The sequence below is a fragment of the Artemia sp. Qi Xiang Cuo genome, chromosome 9 (assembly GCF_049724085.1).
Source record: "Artemia sp. Qi Xiang Cuo chromosome 9, ASM4972408v1, whole genome shotgun sequence".
Lineage (NCBI taxonomy): Eukaryota > Metazoa > Arthropoda > Branchiopoda > Anostraca > Artemiidae > Artemia > Artemia sp. Qi Xiang Cuo.
The window spans coordinates 4,687,987-4,704,030 of record NC_142802.1 but is presented as its reverse complement, the minus strand read 5'-3'; the positions used below and the strand labels follow the sequence as shown (position 1 = coordinate 4,704,030).

Sequence of the window (16,044 nt, the reverse complement as noted above, 5' to 3'; positions counted from 1 at the left end):
GATGCAATAATTGGGGTATTCAGAAGAGATTTTAGGTTAATTATTGTATCTGCTGAATTCTGATCTTCTACAGCTATTAGCAGAGATCCATCACGGTTAATATTAAGAGAGAACATTGATTTTAGCAATTTAAAAATTGCAACTCTTATTGCAGTGATCATTTTTATTTCAATGGGGGTAGTAGGAGTAATTTTAAGTTAAATTCCGAAGTTTTTGGAGGGAAGATCTTGGGCAGGGAGAGGGGAAATGCTTTTGATTGTGGAGGTTTTTTTCCTTTTTTAGAGCTTCTAGAGAGGACCTCTTGAAGCCCATTATCATCATTTATGGTTACATTAGCCCCTACACTTATCAGTTTTATTCTCCGAATTGGAGCTATCATTTGAACTTTGAGATAGTGTGCTTGACCAGCCAAGATGGGTATCTTTCACTATGGCACTTTCACTGGAATTTGATTTGGGATCTGGGGGGACTTTTTTTTTTGGAGGACTTCTAAACATTTTCTATTGGAAAAAGCTTTAAACAAAAAAAAAACTAAAACAAGCAGGGAAATAGAATGATATCAAACCGTCTGCACTATACTATGGGGAGGAGAAACAACACAGTATAGCCCTGAGGATGAGTTGAGCAGGATTGGTTTGGTACAACTGCTGATTAGAAGCGATAATAATTCACAAGAAAATATATTTTAATTTTCTTATAAGGTTGCTGTTGTTTTTCTGGTTAGGCCTAACATTTTTTTTCTTCGCTGAGGCTATTTAAATGGAGTTGTCGTATGTCTAAAGTTTTCTACTGTGAGGTATAAAGCGCTAACAGTTTCTTTCTTTTGCAGTATCCTTAGAAAAAGCCTTGTCCTCCCTTGAAAACAGCGATATCAGCGACATGGAAGATAGCGGAGACGAAACCGACCCTCAGTGGTGTTTACCTGGCAACACACGTGCAACAGATGCAGGCCAAGTGTCCTCCAATATTGAAGAATAGTCTCAAGGCTTTCTAGATCGGGCTAATCTCAATGACTTCTCAGTCCTATCCGACGAAGAAGAGGACGATATTCTACTAGCGCAGTATATTCCAGCATTCACAATTGATTCCGTACCAGCAAGTCGCTCAGGAAAAATTCGCCGCCCCAACAAAATGTGGACCAGTTCAGATACCTTGAACAAGCATCATGCATACCTTCCCTTGTACTCAGATTCTAGTCAACGGGAAAGCTGGAAGCCATATAAATACTTTTTGAAGTACTTCCCTGACTCACTTTTTGAGACAATGGCTTTCGGAATGAATTGTCATTACCAGAAGACCACAAACAAATCCTTGCTCGCTAGTGCCTCCGAACTGAAGGTATTCTTTGGCATTTCGGTCTTCATGAGTAACCTGAAATTTCCTCGTCTTCGAATGTTTTGGAGCAAGAAATTTCTAGTCCCTATCATCTGCGAGAAAATACCTCGAGATCGGTTTTTCAAGCTTAGACTGAGTGAGAAGTTCCTTTTGTATGACGAGGTCGACGAGGATACCAAAAGAAATGATCGTCTTTGGAAAGTGCGTCCCTTGCTGAATTTGGTGCGAGATGAGTGTCTAAAGCTTGAGCGAGAACAATTCCTTTTTATTGCCAAGTAAATGATTCCCTTTGCTGGGCTATGCAGCCTGAAGCAGTACGTACCAAATAAGCCAAATCCTCTTGGCTTGAAGAGCTTTGTTTTAGCAGGCTCATCAGGTCTGGTGTATGATTTTGTAATCTATCAAGGAAAGACAATTTTTGTGCCAGAACTACAAGCTAAAATTCTGGGCAGTGCCACCGTGCTAAACCTATGCCAAGATCTAAGCGAAGGTTCATATCTTTTCTTCGATAGGTACTTCACTAGCATGTCTTTACTCGAAAAAATTATCAGAAAAGCGCATAAATGGAACTGGCACGCTCATGAAAAATCGACTTGAAGGTTTACCAGCGAAGACCGATCGTGAACTAAAGAGAACTGGACGTGGGACGTCCTTTACGTTCACGCAAGAAGATCGAGTTGTAGCCCTTACGCAGTGGTACGACAACAAACCCATTTTTCTAGCTTTAACCTGATATGGCAAAGAACCTGAGCTACCTGTGTCAAGATACGACAAGTCTGAAAGAAAATATGTAGATATCCCCAGTCCTCTTGTGGTAAGACAGTACAACAAGTACATGGGTGGAGTCGATCTCTGTGACCGCATGGTGAGTTATTACAGATTCAGCAGCAGGACAAAGAAGTGGCCAGTTCGAGTTCTACACCATTTCATTGACTTGGCTCTTTTGAATACCTGGCTACTCTACAGGCAGGATTCAATCAAAGGGAACAAACCCTACGATCAGCTGATCCACTTCAGATTTGAGGTAGCTGAATATTTAGTTGAAGATCTTTGGCGATCAACCGAGGGTGACTTTAGCGAATGAGAAGACGACAATGATGGCGATAAACTAAAGGAGTCGGCTAAAAGAATAAAAAGATACCCTTTGCCATCCGGACCGGAAAGGAAATCAAATGGAAAGCATCTTCCTCACTTCGACGCGACACTGAAGAATTCGGATCGATGCCGGACGCCTGGATGCGAAATGCGAACGAAAGTGTTCTGCGAAGCATGTCAGGTCTATTTCTGCTTTCAGGTTGGCAAGCAAGTTCGAGAATGTTTTTCGGATTTCCATGAATGATAAAGGATAATTTTGTGTGTTATTGTCTTATTGATCGAATGTTGTCTCATGGCATTTTGTAATTTGTTTTTGAAAATTACATGAAGTTGAGTCCCAATGTCCAACGGGTTGTACATCCCCCCTGGCCCCCCAGGACGTAAAAAAAATAAAACTTTCATTCCATCGTCTTGTGCTATTTTTTTATGGATAAATTCCAAATTTCATATTCGCCCCTACTCAAGAACATACCCAGGACCCAGGAAGCTAGGGTGCCATAGCAAGCGAATCTAGTTTTCTCAAACAACAAGAATAATTTGTCTCGCTGGTACCGCCTTTGCATAGCATGATCTGGCAGCTATGTAAATTGGACACGTCATTTAATTTCGGTGAGGAAAACGTTTATCGAGTTCAAATCCTTCCCTAGGTTTGCTTTCCACATGACCCAGGCCGAGATAACAGTGGAAGAAACATTTTAGACTGCACCCAGTGGTAGTGAAACATGGTCCTTAGTACAGTGATTGCTAGAATTTCTGATGGGCTGCCTCTTGCAGCATCAGTGCAAGATGATGAACAGGTTTGTATTTTTTGTTTCTCTTACAAAGCCTTGGCTTATTTTTGAATCCCCAACAAATGGTCTTCAGGTGAAACTTTCGAAAAAAAGTCTGGTCAAGATATCAGAATAGTTGCATAAAATTCTACTTTAGCTACTTTTGTCTATTTTGGACAGGGATGAGGTTAGGAAAGTGAAACTTTCAGGGATGGGTCTACAGGCTAAAATGTCCTAGGAAGGTATTTTCAAGTACCTATCTTGGTAAATATTTACCAAATCATATGATTGAGTAACAACTAAAGTGAAATTACCATTCAATACCTTTTTTTATTCTGATTACAAATTTAACAATAATTTCTATCAGAAATTAATTTTAGGCCCCCCCTATATATGTCAATTCAGGATATATATTTGCACATATGGGGGTGGGGTTTTGGTTAGGGGGCTGAAACTCATTTCAGATAGAAATGATTATTATATTCATGATCAGCACAAAAAAGGCATCAAATAGTGTATTCACTTTATTACTAACTTAATAATATGATTTGGCAAATATTTACCCCTATCTCCACTCCTTCTCTCTCTGGAGGGTCCTAAAAGTTGCCTACATGACAGGTCTATAGCCTACCTATTGAAATTTTGACAAAACAAGATTTTACCTTAATTTTCAGCTAGCCTATCAGTTTCTTTTACTATGGCTTTTGGCTGGTAAATTTACAGGTGGCACAATAATTTAGCTAGGATAAAAGTGAAAATACCATTTGATGCCTTTTTTATGCTCTTTCATAATACAATAATTGCTTCTGTTGCAAATTGCATCTTGAGTCCTTAAAGGGGCCCCAAAGGTATTTTATATGAATTATGAAAGAGCATAAAAAAAGCATCAAATGATGTTTTCACTTTCATTCTAGCTAAATTACATGGCCCACAGCAAATTTACCTTCAACTTTACATCCCCACCTCCCCCCCCCCCAATGTGCAAATATATACCCTGAATTGTTGACAGCAAAGTTTTGTATCACAAAATTCAGTGCTATGTTTGTCAATGGCATTTGAAAACTTGAAATGGTAGGAAAATCATTTGAATTGAGTTGCCTAATAAATGAGGTTTGAATTGTTATAAATAAGTATTTTTGGAATATGTTACTCTTGAACAACTTATTTATAAACTAGTGATATGTTTTTGACCACTTGTCAATAGCTTAACTAGTGTTGATAACTTCTTTGTGTGGTTACAAAAATGAAATACTTTTGGGGCCCCTTTAAGAGCTCAAGATGCAATTTTCAACAGAAGCAATTATTGTATTATGATAGAGCATAAAAAAAGGCATCTAATGATATTTTCACTTTCATCCTAGCTAAATTATTGTGCCACCTGCAAATTTACCCTAATTCCCATGAGACACTGAATAAACAAGGGGTTTCTCACTCTGGGAACTATATTTAAACTTTAGTTTTTTGGGGTTTAGGGGGAAAAAGTTGCCTAGGCCTAGGTCTGAATATGCAATTCCTGTTATTTGAGTTGAATTTTAAGCCACATCAATTTTTGTCCAAACTTTAGGAAATGTATTTGCATACCTTTAAAACCTTATAAATTAGGATGAAGCAAAGTTCTGAAACTGAAAACAATTTTGTTGTACTTTATTTAGGCAGAAGATCTATCTTGCTAGGTTTCATTTTTATAATACACAGATTTTTAAAGGCCATGTCAAAGAGCATGACCCTCTAGAGAAAGAAGGAGTGGAGATAGGTAGGGTAAAAGACCTCATTTTGGGACAGACCACTTTTCTGTGGCATTCCACAATAATAGTAATGGCTTTTTAGATCACCCCTATTTTACTATAGCACAAGGGCAGTAACAAGAACTCTACTCATTTGGATTTTCACCAATTTTAGGATTTTCACCAATAATTTGTCAGCAACAATTAAAAATATGGTCTCTATTTTGACAAGCAATTTAAAAGAAAAAAAAATTTAATATTTGTGGTTTAAAGAATAAATATCAAGCAATAGAAGTTACATTTTAGAATCAGAAGAAAGTCAGCTTTCTGTTAATATGTGAATAAAACTGAAACAATAAAAGGATATATACATCAAAATAGAATAATTAGTATTTCCAAAAAGGGGCCCTTGTAGGTAAGTCAATAAACTAATAATTTCAAGTGCTTGATCTTAAACAATTATTTTTCCCAATTCCTCTGGTAGCAAGATGTAAAGGTTTTAGATAATTTTTCTCAATTGGATACTGGTTTTTACCCTACTATGAAATATCTTCCTGGGACATACTTTAGCCTGCAGACCCATCCCTGAAAGTTTCTTTTTCCTAACCTAACCACTTTCCATGATAGCCAAATGTAGCTAAAGTAGAATTTTACTGAATAGTTATAACAACTTTTCAGCCTTAGGTATTCTTAGGCCTAAGTATAAAAATGTAATCAAGTAAACAGAATCAAATGGTTAAGGTTAAGAATTAAACCTCAGTAAAATTCTAGACAAGCTTCTTTTCATAAGCAGCACAATAGCACTGCCTATGAAAGGGCAGCACTTCTTATACTATCAGAGGCAATGCTTATACATAGCAGAGGCTCCAATGTTTATTATTATTATTATTTTTTTTCCCTTGATTTCCAAGAGGCACTTCATATGGAAGGGGTTGTTGTATAAACTTCAAGGGGGCTCATGTGATTGGAAATTAAGATTTCTGGTGTCCTTTTTAAGGATAAAATGAGATTCAAAGGCAACTAACACCCCTTCCATGCCCACCATTTCCCCAAACACATCCAATCAAAATTTTGAGATAGCCATTTTGTTCTATGTAGTTGATTTCAAGATAGAACTAGTGTTTTTTAGGAGGACACTCCCCCCACAGCACTCAGAGTATGGGTTGCAAATTATTCCCTGGGGGCATATAAGGTTTATATAGTAATTTTTGTTGTAGAAACTTCAAAAAGGACTCATTTGATTGGAAATTCAAGGGCTAGTGCCCTTTTTAATAGTTAAAAGTGATTTGAGGGCAACTAACCCCCCTCTCATGCCCACCTTTTCCCCCAACACATCCAATCACAATTTTGAGATAGCCATTTTGTTCAACATGGTTGAAAGTTCTGGAAGTAATATCTTTAAGCAGGACACTCCCCCCACAGTCTTCAGGGCGAGGGTTATAAGTTATGCCCTGGGGGCATATATGGTTCTTGTGGAAGGAATGCTTGTTTAAAACTTCAGAGAGGGCTCATTTAATTGGAAACTGAAAGTCCTAGTTCACTTTTTAAGCATCAAAAGATATTGGAGGGTAATTAGCCCCCCCCCCATATCCTTTTTTCCCAAATGCATCCAATAAAAATTTTGAGATAGCCACTTTGTTAAGAATAGTTCTAAGAGCATATAAGACAAAGTTTGGTGTCAACACAGCCTCCCAAGGCCCAGGCCTGACGTTGTAAATTATGCCCTGGGGGCATATATGATGCTTATGGAAGGATGCTTGTATAAACTTCAAAGAGGGCTCATGTGATTGGAAATTGAAAGTTCTAGTTCACTTTTTAAGAGTCAAAAGAGATTGGAAGGCACCTAGCCCCCTCCACACCCTTTTTACTTCAAACCCATCCAATAAGAACTTTGAGATAGCAATTTTTTTTTTTAAATAGTTCAAATACCATGCAACAAAAACTCCAGGGTCAACACAGCCCCCCAGGGCCAGGGGGCAGGCATTGTAAGTTATGCCCTGGGGGAATGTATTATTCTTATGGAAGGGATGCTTGTAAAAACTTTGGAGAGGGATTGTTTGATTGGAAATTGAAAGTTTTAGTTCAGTTGTTGAGAGTCAAAAGAGATTGGAGGACATCTAGCCCCCCCCCCATGCCCTTTTTTCCCCAAATGTATCTTATGAAAATTTTGAAATAGCCATTAAATTAAAAATTGTTCAAAAGTCAAATAACAAAAACTCAGGTGTTGACACAACCCCCCCAGGGCCTGGGGGCAGACATTGCAAGTTATGCCCTGGGGGATATATGGTTCTTATGAAGGGATGCTTGTATAAACTTCAGAGAGGGCTCATTTGAGTGGAAATTGAAAGTTTGAGCTCACTTTTTAACAGTCAAAAGAGATCCAAGGACAACTGCCCCCCCCCCATGTCTTCTTTTTCCAAACCCATCTGATGAAAATTTTGAGATAGACATTTTGTTAAAAATAATTCAAAGGTTGGATAAAAAAAAACTCCATTGTCAATACAACCCCCCAGGGCCCAGGAGAAGGCATTCTAAGTTATGCCCTAAAGGCATGTATTGTTCTTATGAAAAGGATGCTTGTATAAACTTCATAAAAAAATATAAATACAGCAAATGGGCCCATGGCCAGTAAATGAAAATGAAGAAAACAAATATTTTGCCTGTATCAAACAAGTCATCTTCAGTGTAGATGAAAAAATTAAAATGTTTTTACTTTTATAAATTTAATAAGTCAAATAATATTAACATTTTGATTACTAAGTATCAGTATATGTGTATTAAACTGACAATGCACATTCATTTGTATTTTTTTTTTCAGTAAAGTGGAAATTATGTTCTGGCCTTGGAAAGGCATAGGGGTTTTGAGCCCAACTCATGTTAATTTATGTTTGTTTTGAGTTTGACTTGGTTATTTATTGTAATTTCTGTTTGTTCTGGGTTTCATTTTTGCTCATATTTGCTCATTTTTGGTTTAATGGAGTTCTTTACTTTTCTTTGAAAAACTTTTTTTGTGGAAAATGTTTTTTAAATGAATTTCTGTTTGTTTTATATTGACATAGTCTTTTCAGGGAAAAAGAAAATAATACTTTAAATCTTTTTGTTTTTTTACAACTTTATAGTTTGGCCTGCTATTTGTATGCTGGAGAAAATATTTCACCAATTTTTAACAACTACACCATTTTAAAAATCTGGACACAAATAGTACTGTTTAATTTAGTTTCATGCTTCCTCTAGTTAACCTAAAATGGAAAAATTGATACCATTCACAAAAAAATCTGTATACTTTCTTTGATACCTTGGATACACAGGTACTATTGTGATTTGGTTAAATTTTAAGAGCAAAAATAGGAGGGTTGGAGTGGAAGGGAGAATAGTTGCCCTCAAATCACTTTTGACTATTAAAAAGGGCATCAGCCCCTTCTATTTTCAATCAAATGAGCCCTTTTCGAAGTTCCCACAACATCTCCTTTGATACAAAGTACCCTGGTCTAAACAACAACAAAAATAATATGTTATACCCACTTCGATCTTTACTATAAAAATGTCAAGCATTCCAATCACTTTCGACTATTAAAAAGGGCACTAGGCCTTTTGATTTCCAGTCAAATGAGCCCTTTTGGAAACGACAACGCTTTCTATAAACACCTTAATTGCCCCCAGGGCATAAATTACAACCCTTACCCTAAGGTCTGTTAGGGTGGTTGTCATCCTTCAAGACCAAATTTCCAGAACTTTCAACTATGTTAAACAACATGGCTAACTCAAAATTTTGATTGGATGTTTTTGGGGAAATGGTGGACATGAGAGGGGGTGCTTTTTGAAGTTTCTACGACAACTTCTTTGATATGAAGTACCCTGCTCTAAAGGAAAAAATTAATAAATAATACATTGTGCCAACATCGTTCTTATATTCCCCCAGGGCATAACTTAAAACCCTTGCCCTGAGGGTTGTGGGGAAGTGTCCTCTGCTTTACTTAGTCCCCATTTCTTGTCTTGTTCTCGAGTGTCCCCATTCTTTACTTAGGCAGCACAATTGTGCTGCCTATGATTTATACAACAACTTTCTATATAAACCTTATATGCCCCCAGGGCATAACTTACAACCCTTGCACTGAGGGCTCTAAGGGGGTTATCACCCTAAAAGACCTAATTTCCAGAATGTTCAACTACATTGAAAAAAATGGATATCTCAAAATTTTGATTGGATGTGTTTTGTAAAATGGTGGGCGTGAGAGGGGTGTTAGTCGCAATCTAATCACTTTCAACTCTTAAAAAAGGCACTAGCCCTTTCAGTTTCCAATTGAATGAGCCCTTTTGAAGTTTCTACAACAAGGCTTTAAATAAAAACTTTATATGCCCCAGGACATAACTTACAACCCTTGCCCTGACGGCTGTGGGGGAGGGGTTTTGATCCTTAAAGATCTAATTTCCAAAACTTTCAACAACGCTGAATAAAATGGCTTCTAAAAATTTTGATTGGATGTGTTTTGCGAAAAGGTGGGTGAGAGAGGGGTTAGTTGCTCTCAAATCATTTTCGACAATTAAAAAGGGTACTATCCCTTTGGAAATCGAATGAACCCTTTTTCAAGTTTCTATGACAAAGATTCCAATAAAAATCTTATATGGGCCCAGGGCATAACATATAATCCTTACCTTGAGGGTTGTGGGGGATTGTCCTCCTCAAAAATATATTTTCTATCCAGGAATCAACTATGCTGAACAAAATGGCTATCTCAAAATTTTTATTGGATGTGTTTGGGGGAATGATGCGTGTGGAGGTGGGGGGGGGGCTAGTTGCCCTCAAATCACTTTCGACTATTAAAAAGGGCACTAGCCCTTTGAATTTCCAATCCAATGAGCTTTTTTGAAGTTTCTATGACAATGCCTTCTTTGAAAACCTTATATACCCCCAGGGCATAACTTAAAACCCTTGCCCTGAGGGCTGTGGGGGAATGTCCTCCTCAAAAATATATTTTCTATCTGGAAATTAACTATACTGAACAGAATCGCTATCTCAATTTTGATTGGATGTGTTTGGGAAAATGATGGGTGTGGGGGGGGCTAGGTGCCCTATAATTACTTTCGACTATTAAAAAGGGCAGTAGCCCTTTGAATTTCTAATTGAATGAGCCTTTTTTGAAGTTTCTATGACAACACCTTCTATAAAAACCTTATATGCCCTCAGGGCATAACTTAAAACCCTTATTGTCAGAGAGTGTCCTCCTCAAAAATATATTTTATGTCTGGAAATCAACTATGCTGAACAAAATGGCTATCTCAAAATTTTTATTGGATGTGTTTCGGGGAATGATAGACGTGGGAGGGGGCTAGTTGCCCTCCAATCACTTTCGACTATTAAAAAGGGCACTAGCCCTTTGAATTTCCAATCAAATGAGCTTTTTTGAAAGTTTCTATGACAACACCTTCTTTAAAAACCTTATATGCCCCCAGGGCATAACTTAAAACCCTGGCCCTGAGGGCTGGGGGGGGGGAGTGTCCTCCTCAAAAGCATATTTTCTATCTGGAAATGAACTACACTGAACAAAATGGCTATCTCAAAATTCTGATAGATGTGTTTTGGGAAATGATGGGCGTGGGGGGGGGGGGCTAGTTGCCCTTCAATCACTGTCGACTATTAAAAAGGGCACTAGCCCTTTGAATTTCCAATCGAATGAGCCTGTTTTGAAGTTTCTACAACAATGCATATAAAAACCTTATATGCCCCCAGGGCATAACTTAAAACCCTTGCCCTGAGGGTTGTGGGGGAGTGTCCTCCTCAAAAACAGATTTTCTATCTGGAAATCAACTATGCTGAACAAAATGGCTATCTCAAAATTTTGATTGGATTTATTTGGGGAAATGATGGGCATGGGGGGGGGGCTAGTTGCCCTCCAAACACTTTCAACTATTAAAAAGGGAACTAGCCCTTTGAATTTTCAATCTAGCCCTTTGAATGAGCCTTTTTGAAGTATCTATGACAACGACTACTATAAAAACCTTATATGCCCCCAGGGCATAACTTAAAACCCGTGCCCTGAGGGATGTGGGGAGCATCCTCCTCAAAAATATATTTTCTATCTGGAAATCAACTATGCTGAACAAAATGGCTATCTAAAAATTTTGATTGGATGTGTTGGGGGGACGGATGGGCGTGGGGGGGCTAGTTGCCCTCCAATCAGTTTCGACTATTAAAAAGGGCACTAGAACTCTCAATTTACAAGCAAATGAGCCCCTTTTGAAGTTTCTACGACGACCCCTTCCATATGAAGTGCCCAGCTCCAAAGGAAAAAAAATAATAAATAGTAGCCTATATTGTGCCAACATCATTCTCATATGCTTTCAGGGCATAACTTAAAACCCTTGCCCCAAGGGCTGTGGGGGAATGTTATCCTCAAAAACATATTTTCTATCTGGAAATCAACTATGCTGAACAAAATGGCTATCTCAAAATTTAGATTGGATGTGTTTGGGGAAATTATGAGTGTAGGGGGGGGGGGGGCTAGTTGCCCTCCAATCACTTTCTACTATTAAAAAGGGCACTAGTCCTTTGATTTTGCAATTGAATGAGCCTTTTTTGAAGTTTCTATGAAGACACCTTCTATAAAAACCTTATATGCCCCCAGGGCATAACTTAAAACCCTTGCCCTAAGGGTTGTGCGGGAGTTTCCTCCTCAAAAACATATTTTCTATCTGAAAATCAACTATGCTGAACAAAATAGCTATTTCAAAATTTTGATTGGATGTGTTTGGGGGAATGATGGGCGTAGGAGGGGGCTAGTTGCCCTCCGATCACTTTCGACAATTAAAAAAGGTACTAGCCCTTCGAATTTCCAATCAAATGAGCCTGTTTTGAAGTTTCTACGACAACGCCTATAAAAACCTTATCAGGGCATAACTTAAAACTCTTGCCCTGAGGGTTGTGGGGGAGTGTCCTCCTCAAAAACATATTTTCTATCTGGAAATCAACTATGCTGAACAAAATGGCTATCTCAAAATTTGATTGGATGTGTTTGGGGTATGGTGGGCGTGGGGGGGGGGCTAGTTGCCCTCCAATCACTTTGACTATTAAAAAGGGCACTAGAACTCTAAATTTCCAATCAAATGAGCCCCTTTTGAAGTTTCTACAGCGACCCCTTCCATATGAAGTGCCCTGCTCTAAAAGGAAAAAATAATATATAGTACATTGTGCCAACATTGTTCTGATATGCCCTCAGGGCATAACTTAAAACCCTTGCCCCGAGTGTTTTGGGGGAGTGTCCTCCTCAAAAACATATTTTCTATCTGGAAATCAACTATGCTGAACAAAATGGCTATCTTAAAATTTTGATTGGATGTGTTTGGGGGAATGATGGGCGTGGGAGGGGGGCTTGTTGCCCTCCAATCACTTTTGGCTATTAAAAAGGGCACTAGCCACTCCAATTTCCAATCGAATGAGCCCTTTTCGAAGTTTCTATGACAGCTCCTTTGATACGAAGTGCCCGGCTAAAGAAAAAAAAAATATATTGTGGCCACATCATTCTTTACTTAGGCAGCGCTAGCGTGCTGCCTATGATTTGAAAGCAGCTTGAGAAAAGAAGGGAAAGTAGACATCCATATGCCTGGGCAATAGGAAACATAAGAATGAATTAAGCTAGGAAATATGATTCTTTCCTATCCAATTTCCTAATTGAAATTGATTATTTGCCAGGGCCATCAAATTTTTTTTGCTTTTTGTGTTTAAAGAGAATAAAACCCATTCTATCCAGTGATAAGCTGTATATTATGTAAATTAGCAGCTCTGTTACAAGGATATAAACATTTTTTAAATTATGCGTTTTTGAAGTGTATGTTTGCTAATTTTTTAGTATATTTTTATCGCTTTGAATTGAAACATATCTGTAATTGAATTGAAACTGTTATAATTAAATTGAAATTGATTGAAAAAATTGTGGAAACGAATAGTTGAATTGTATTTGCTTGAAAATAATATATTTAATTGGCAAACTGATTGATTCAAGTGAACTGTCTATTGAGTATCTCTGCTGGCTAGAATTTTGAACACAAATGGCTATCTTAAAATTTGGATTGGCTGTGTTCAGGGAGGGGTAGGGGGGCTAGAAAACCAAGGAAAAGGAGCTGGTTGCCGTCCAATCACTTTGATTCTTAAAAAGAGCACTATAATTTTTGATCAAATGAACCCCCTCCAAAGTTTCTACAACAACTCCTTCCATGCAAAGTTTTCTGAAAAAAAATATATGTTGTAGCCTTATTGCCAGGGGTGTAATTTTCTATGGAGCTGGGGACAACTGCCTCATAAGGGGCTCTAGTTCCAAAAGAACTCATGCCAAGCAGGGGGCATATATTTTGAAAAAATTTCAATTTCCATTGAAAAAATATCACAAAAAAATCAATATTATCCTAACTCTCTAGATTTTGAAAGATAACTTTTCTGTATCTTTGTTTTTTAAAAAATCCTTGCTTGCCCTCGCCTTCACAAATTGGTTCCCTTGATGCCCTGGCGAATCAATGCCTACCCCAGTAGGTGGGACTGTTTTAGTCCTAGAGAACCAGATTGTTCTGAAGTTAAAGGAAAAAAGTAATTCTTGTCCAAAATGAAAGGTTACAGGACTTAGAGTCTATGCTTATCTACCTCTCAAACTGTGATTGTTTTTACATATGGTTCATCACACAAGAGCACAAAAAACAGCCAGTACAATCGAATTCTTTGCCATACAACAATTAGAGCAGTAGAGATGATGATGATTTGAAACATTAAGTGGAAACTCCAAAGAATAAAAAAGTATTATGTCAGCCCCTTCATGTGTAGCTTAAAAGTCAATTTAGTTTAAAGGCTCCAGCCCTAAAGGCTAGGGCGTTATTTGTTTGTCATAGAAAAAAATGTAAGTTGAACTTGTATTTTTTTTCCATTAAAACAGCCAAAAAAAGTTCTGATCAATTTAGTTTTTGTTCTATTATTCAAAATACTTAGACTTGAGTATTCATTTTAATGTCTATTTGTTTTATGTTTCATGATTGATTTATGGTAATATGTGCTTTGTATTTATAGCTTATTCATGGCTTCATTTAATATCATCTTTTTGCTTTCCTATAGAAAACCCTTTTTTTTTCGGAAATTCATTTAGGTAAAGTCTGCTTGTCTTTACAGAACCTCTCAGACATTTCAAGTAGGAAATGTATCATAATGTTAGTGTGTTTTCCATTGTATTTAAGCACTTGACAGGGATTTAATATTTTATCTCCTTAACGTTGGTCATGTGTCAGTCCTATTACATGGTATTCCACCTGATGCTACAAGCAGCCAAACCTATTGGTCTTAGGTGACTTGTTCACCTGTGAGTCCAAGCAAATTCAGTTCCCCGTTTTGCATACAAGTCCAGTGGACATTGTCCATCACACATCAATCCAATCTTCCATCCCTTAGTTCTATGACTGTCTATCTTAGTTCTGCCCTAGGAAGGATGTATGGATAGATGGATGATAGACTTATCTATCAACAAGTGAAATGACATCATTTTTATACAATCCTAAAAAGGCCTTATGCCAGACTTGCTTCTCATCTGGACTATCTGTCTTGGCTTCTTAAAATTAGCCATGGCTTGATGCCTGCAACTACTTGATTTTAATTTGTATAAACATCTAATATTTTTTTTTCAGGGTAGAAGTTTAGTTGACTATCAGAACCAGGCAAAAATGTTGATGAAGAAGTTAGACGCACGTGGTCCAGAGAGATGTTCAATTGAAACCACCCCTTTTATATTCCAGTAAGTGCTCGAGTTTTTGTTTTCTTTTAGTTTGAAAAAGAAAATTCAATTTATGAATGTAGCTAAGGAAATTAGATTATAGAAAATTTCTTAGCCCTCATTTGCCTTTCCATTTGCAACTAAAACGAAATGAAAATATAGAGAAACATGTAAATTTTTAAATAAGACAGTAATAATAATAATTTTATTTCAACCCTTTATACAAATACAATGTAAATGCTCGACGGAGTTATAATAACGAAGAAAAAGATAACGAAAAAAATCACACAAAGCTACAAAACAAAATTAAACTGCGATAACTATGGAAGAGAGAAAAACAAACGAAATCAAAATCACGATTTTAATGCACATGGAAATGGAAAGTCATGGATTATTCTATTTCGAATTTTGAAACGGGCATACAACTCATCCATTTTCTTACTTATCTCAAAAATATGGTACCTCTGCGAAACATAAGTGTGTAAGAGGTAACAAAATTTTTCCAAAAAACATGCCTACCCCACAGCACCAGCTGCAGTGGAAATGAACTAAAAGTCTCTCAAAAACAAGTAAATAGTGTAAATAACCCTATGTCTTCTAATGTTGAAACAAGTCTTACAGACAAATCAAGTGAATCATTTTACAATGCGAGATCATTAAGCAGTACTCTCTCCAAACAGACTGTTTTCATTAGTGATTATTCTAATAATGACAGCATTAAATCTAAAGTATCTAATGGCCCAAATAATGACACATATATCCAAAACAAAAGTAGTATGTATTGGACAAGCAATGGTCGAAAAGTTGTCTTTAGTAATATAGATTGTTTTACATCAAAATTCCATGAGGTGAAATATGCCCTCTATACAGGAAAAGCAGACATTTATGCATTTTGCAAAATAAAATCCAAGCGGACTAACACCCCTCTTGGAGATGTTCAGATCCAGATACCTGATAACACTAGTCACCAAATTATCTTAAGTCAGAGGAAGAGGAATAGCGATATACATCTGAAGCTCCATTAAGGTTGGAGACATTGATATTAATTCAAACCAAGAGCCATATGTTGAACAAGTGTGGATCTCAATTCTCTTACCTCTTGGGTCCTTTCACATTGGTTGCATGTACAGTAGTCCCAGTTTTCTCAACCTTTAGGTGTCCCTTCTTGCTATAAGTACATCAACTGATAATAAAATGAAGCATCAAGGCAATATAATAGTTGTTGGAGACAACCTATATTTGGCAGTTAGCTTCCCGAGTAGATATAGAGAATGTCAAAACATTTCGTTACTTGATCTTCTGCTAGTAAAAAACCAAGAAATTATAATAAGTATTGATCCTCTACAACCATATGGAACAAGTGATCCATTACAATAGGTT

At 37.2% G+C, this 16,044-nt stretch overlaps 2 protein-coding genes across 2 annotated transcripts in view; both read left to right on the top strand.

The window, feature by feature from the left end:
- Positions 1–1,131: 1,131 nt before the first annotated feature.
- On the top strand, positions 1,132–1,614 carry LOC148948255 (uncharacterized). Its single transcript, XM_089094715.1, has one exon. It carries the CDS (start codon positions 1,132–1,134, stop codon positions 1,612–1,614), a length of 483 nt encoding a protein of 160 aa, XP_088950841.1.
- A 1,441-nt stretch (positions 1,615–3,055) lies between these two features.
- Sec22 (vesicle-trafficking protein SEC22) overlaps positions 3,056–16,044 on the top strand; it is a 29,818-nt gene continuing 16,829 nt past the window's right edge. Inside the window, exons 1-2 of the mRNA XM_089093843.1 lie at positions 3,056–3,227; positions 14,579–14,685. Of these exons, the coding sequence (XP_088949969.1) occupies positions 3,153–3,227; positions 14,579–14,685 (182 nt within the window). The 5' untranslated portion in view covers positions 3,056–3,152. The remainder of the gene's footprint in view (positions 3,228–14,578; positions 14,686–16,044) is intronic.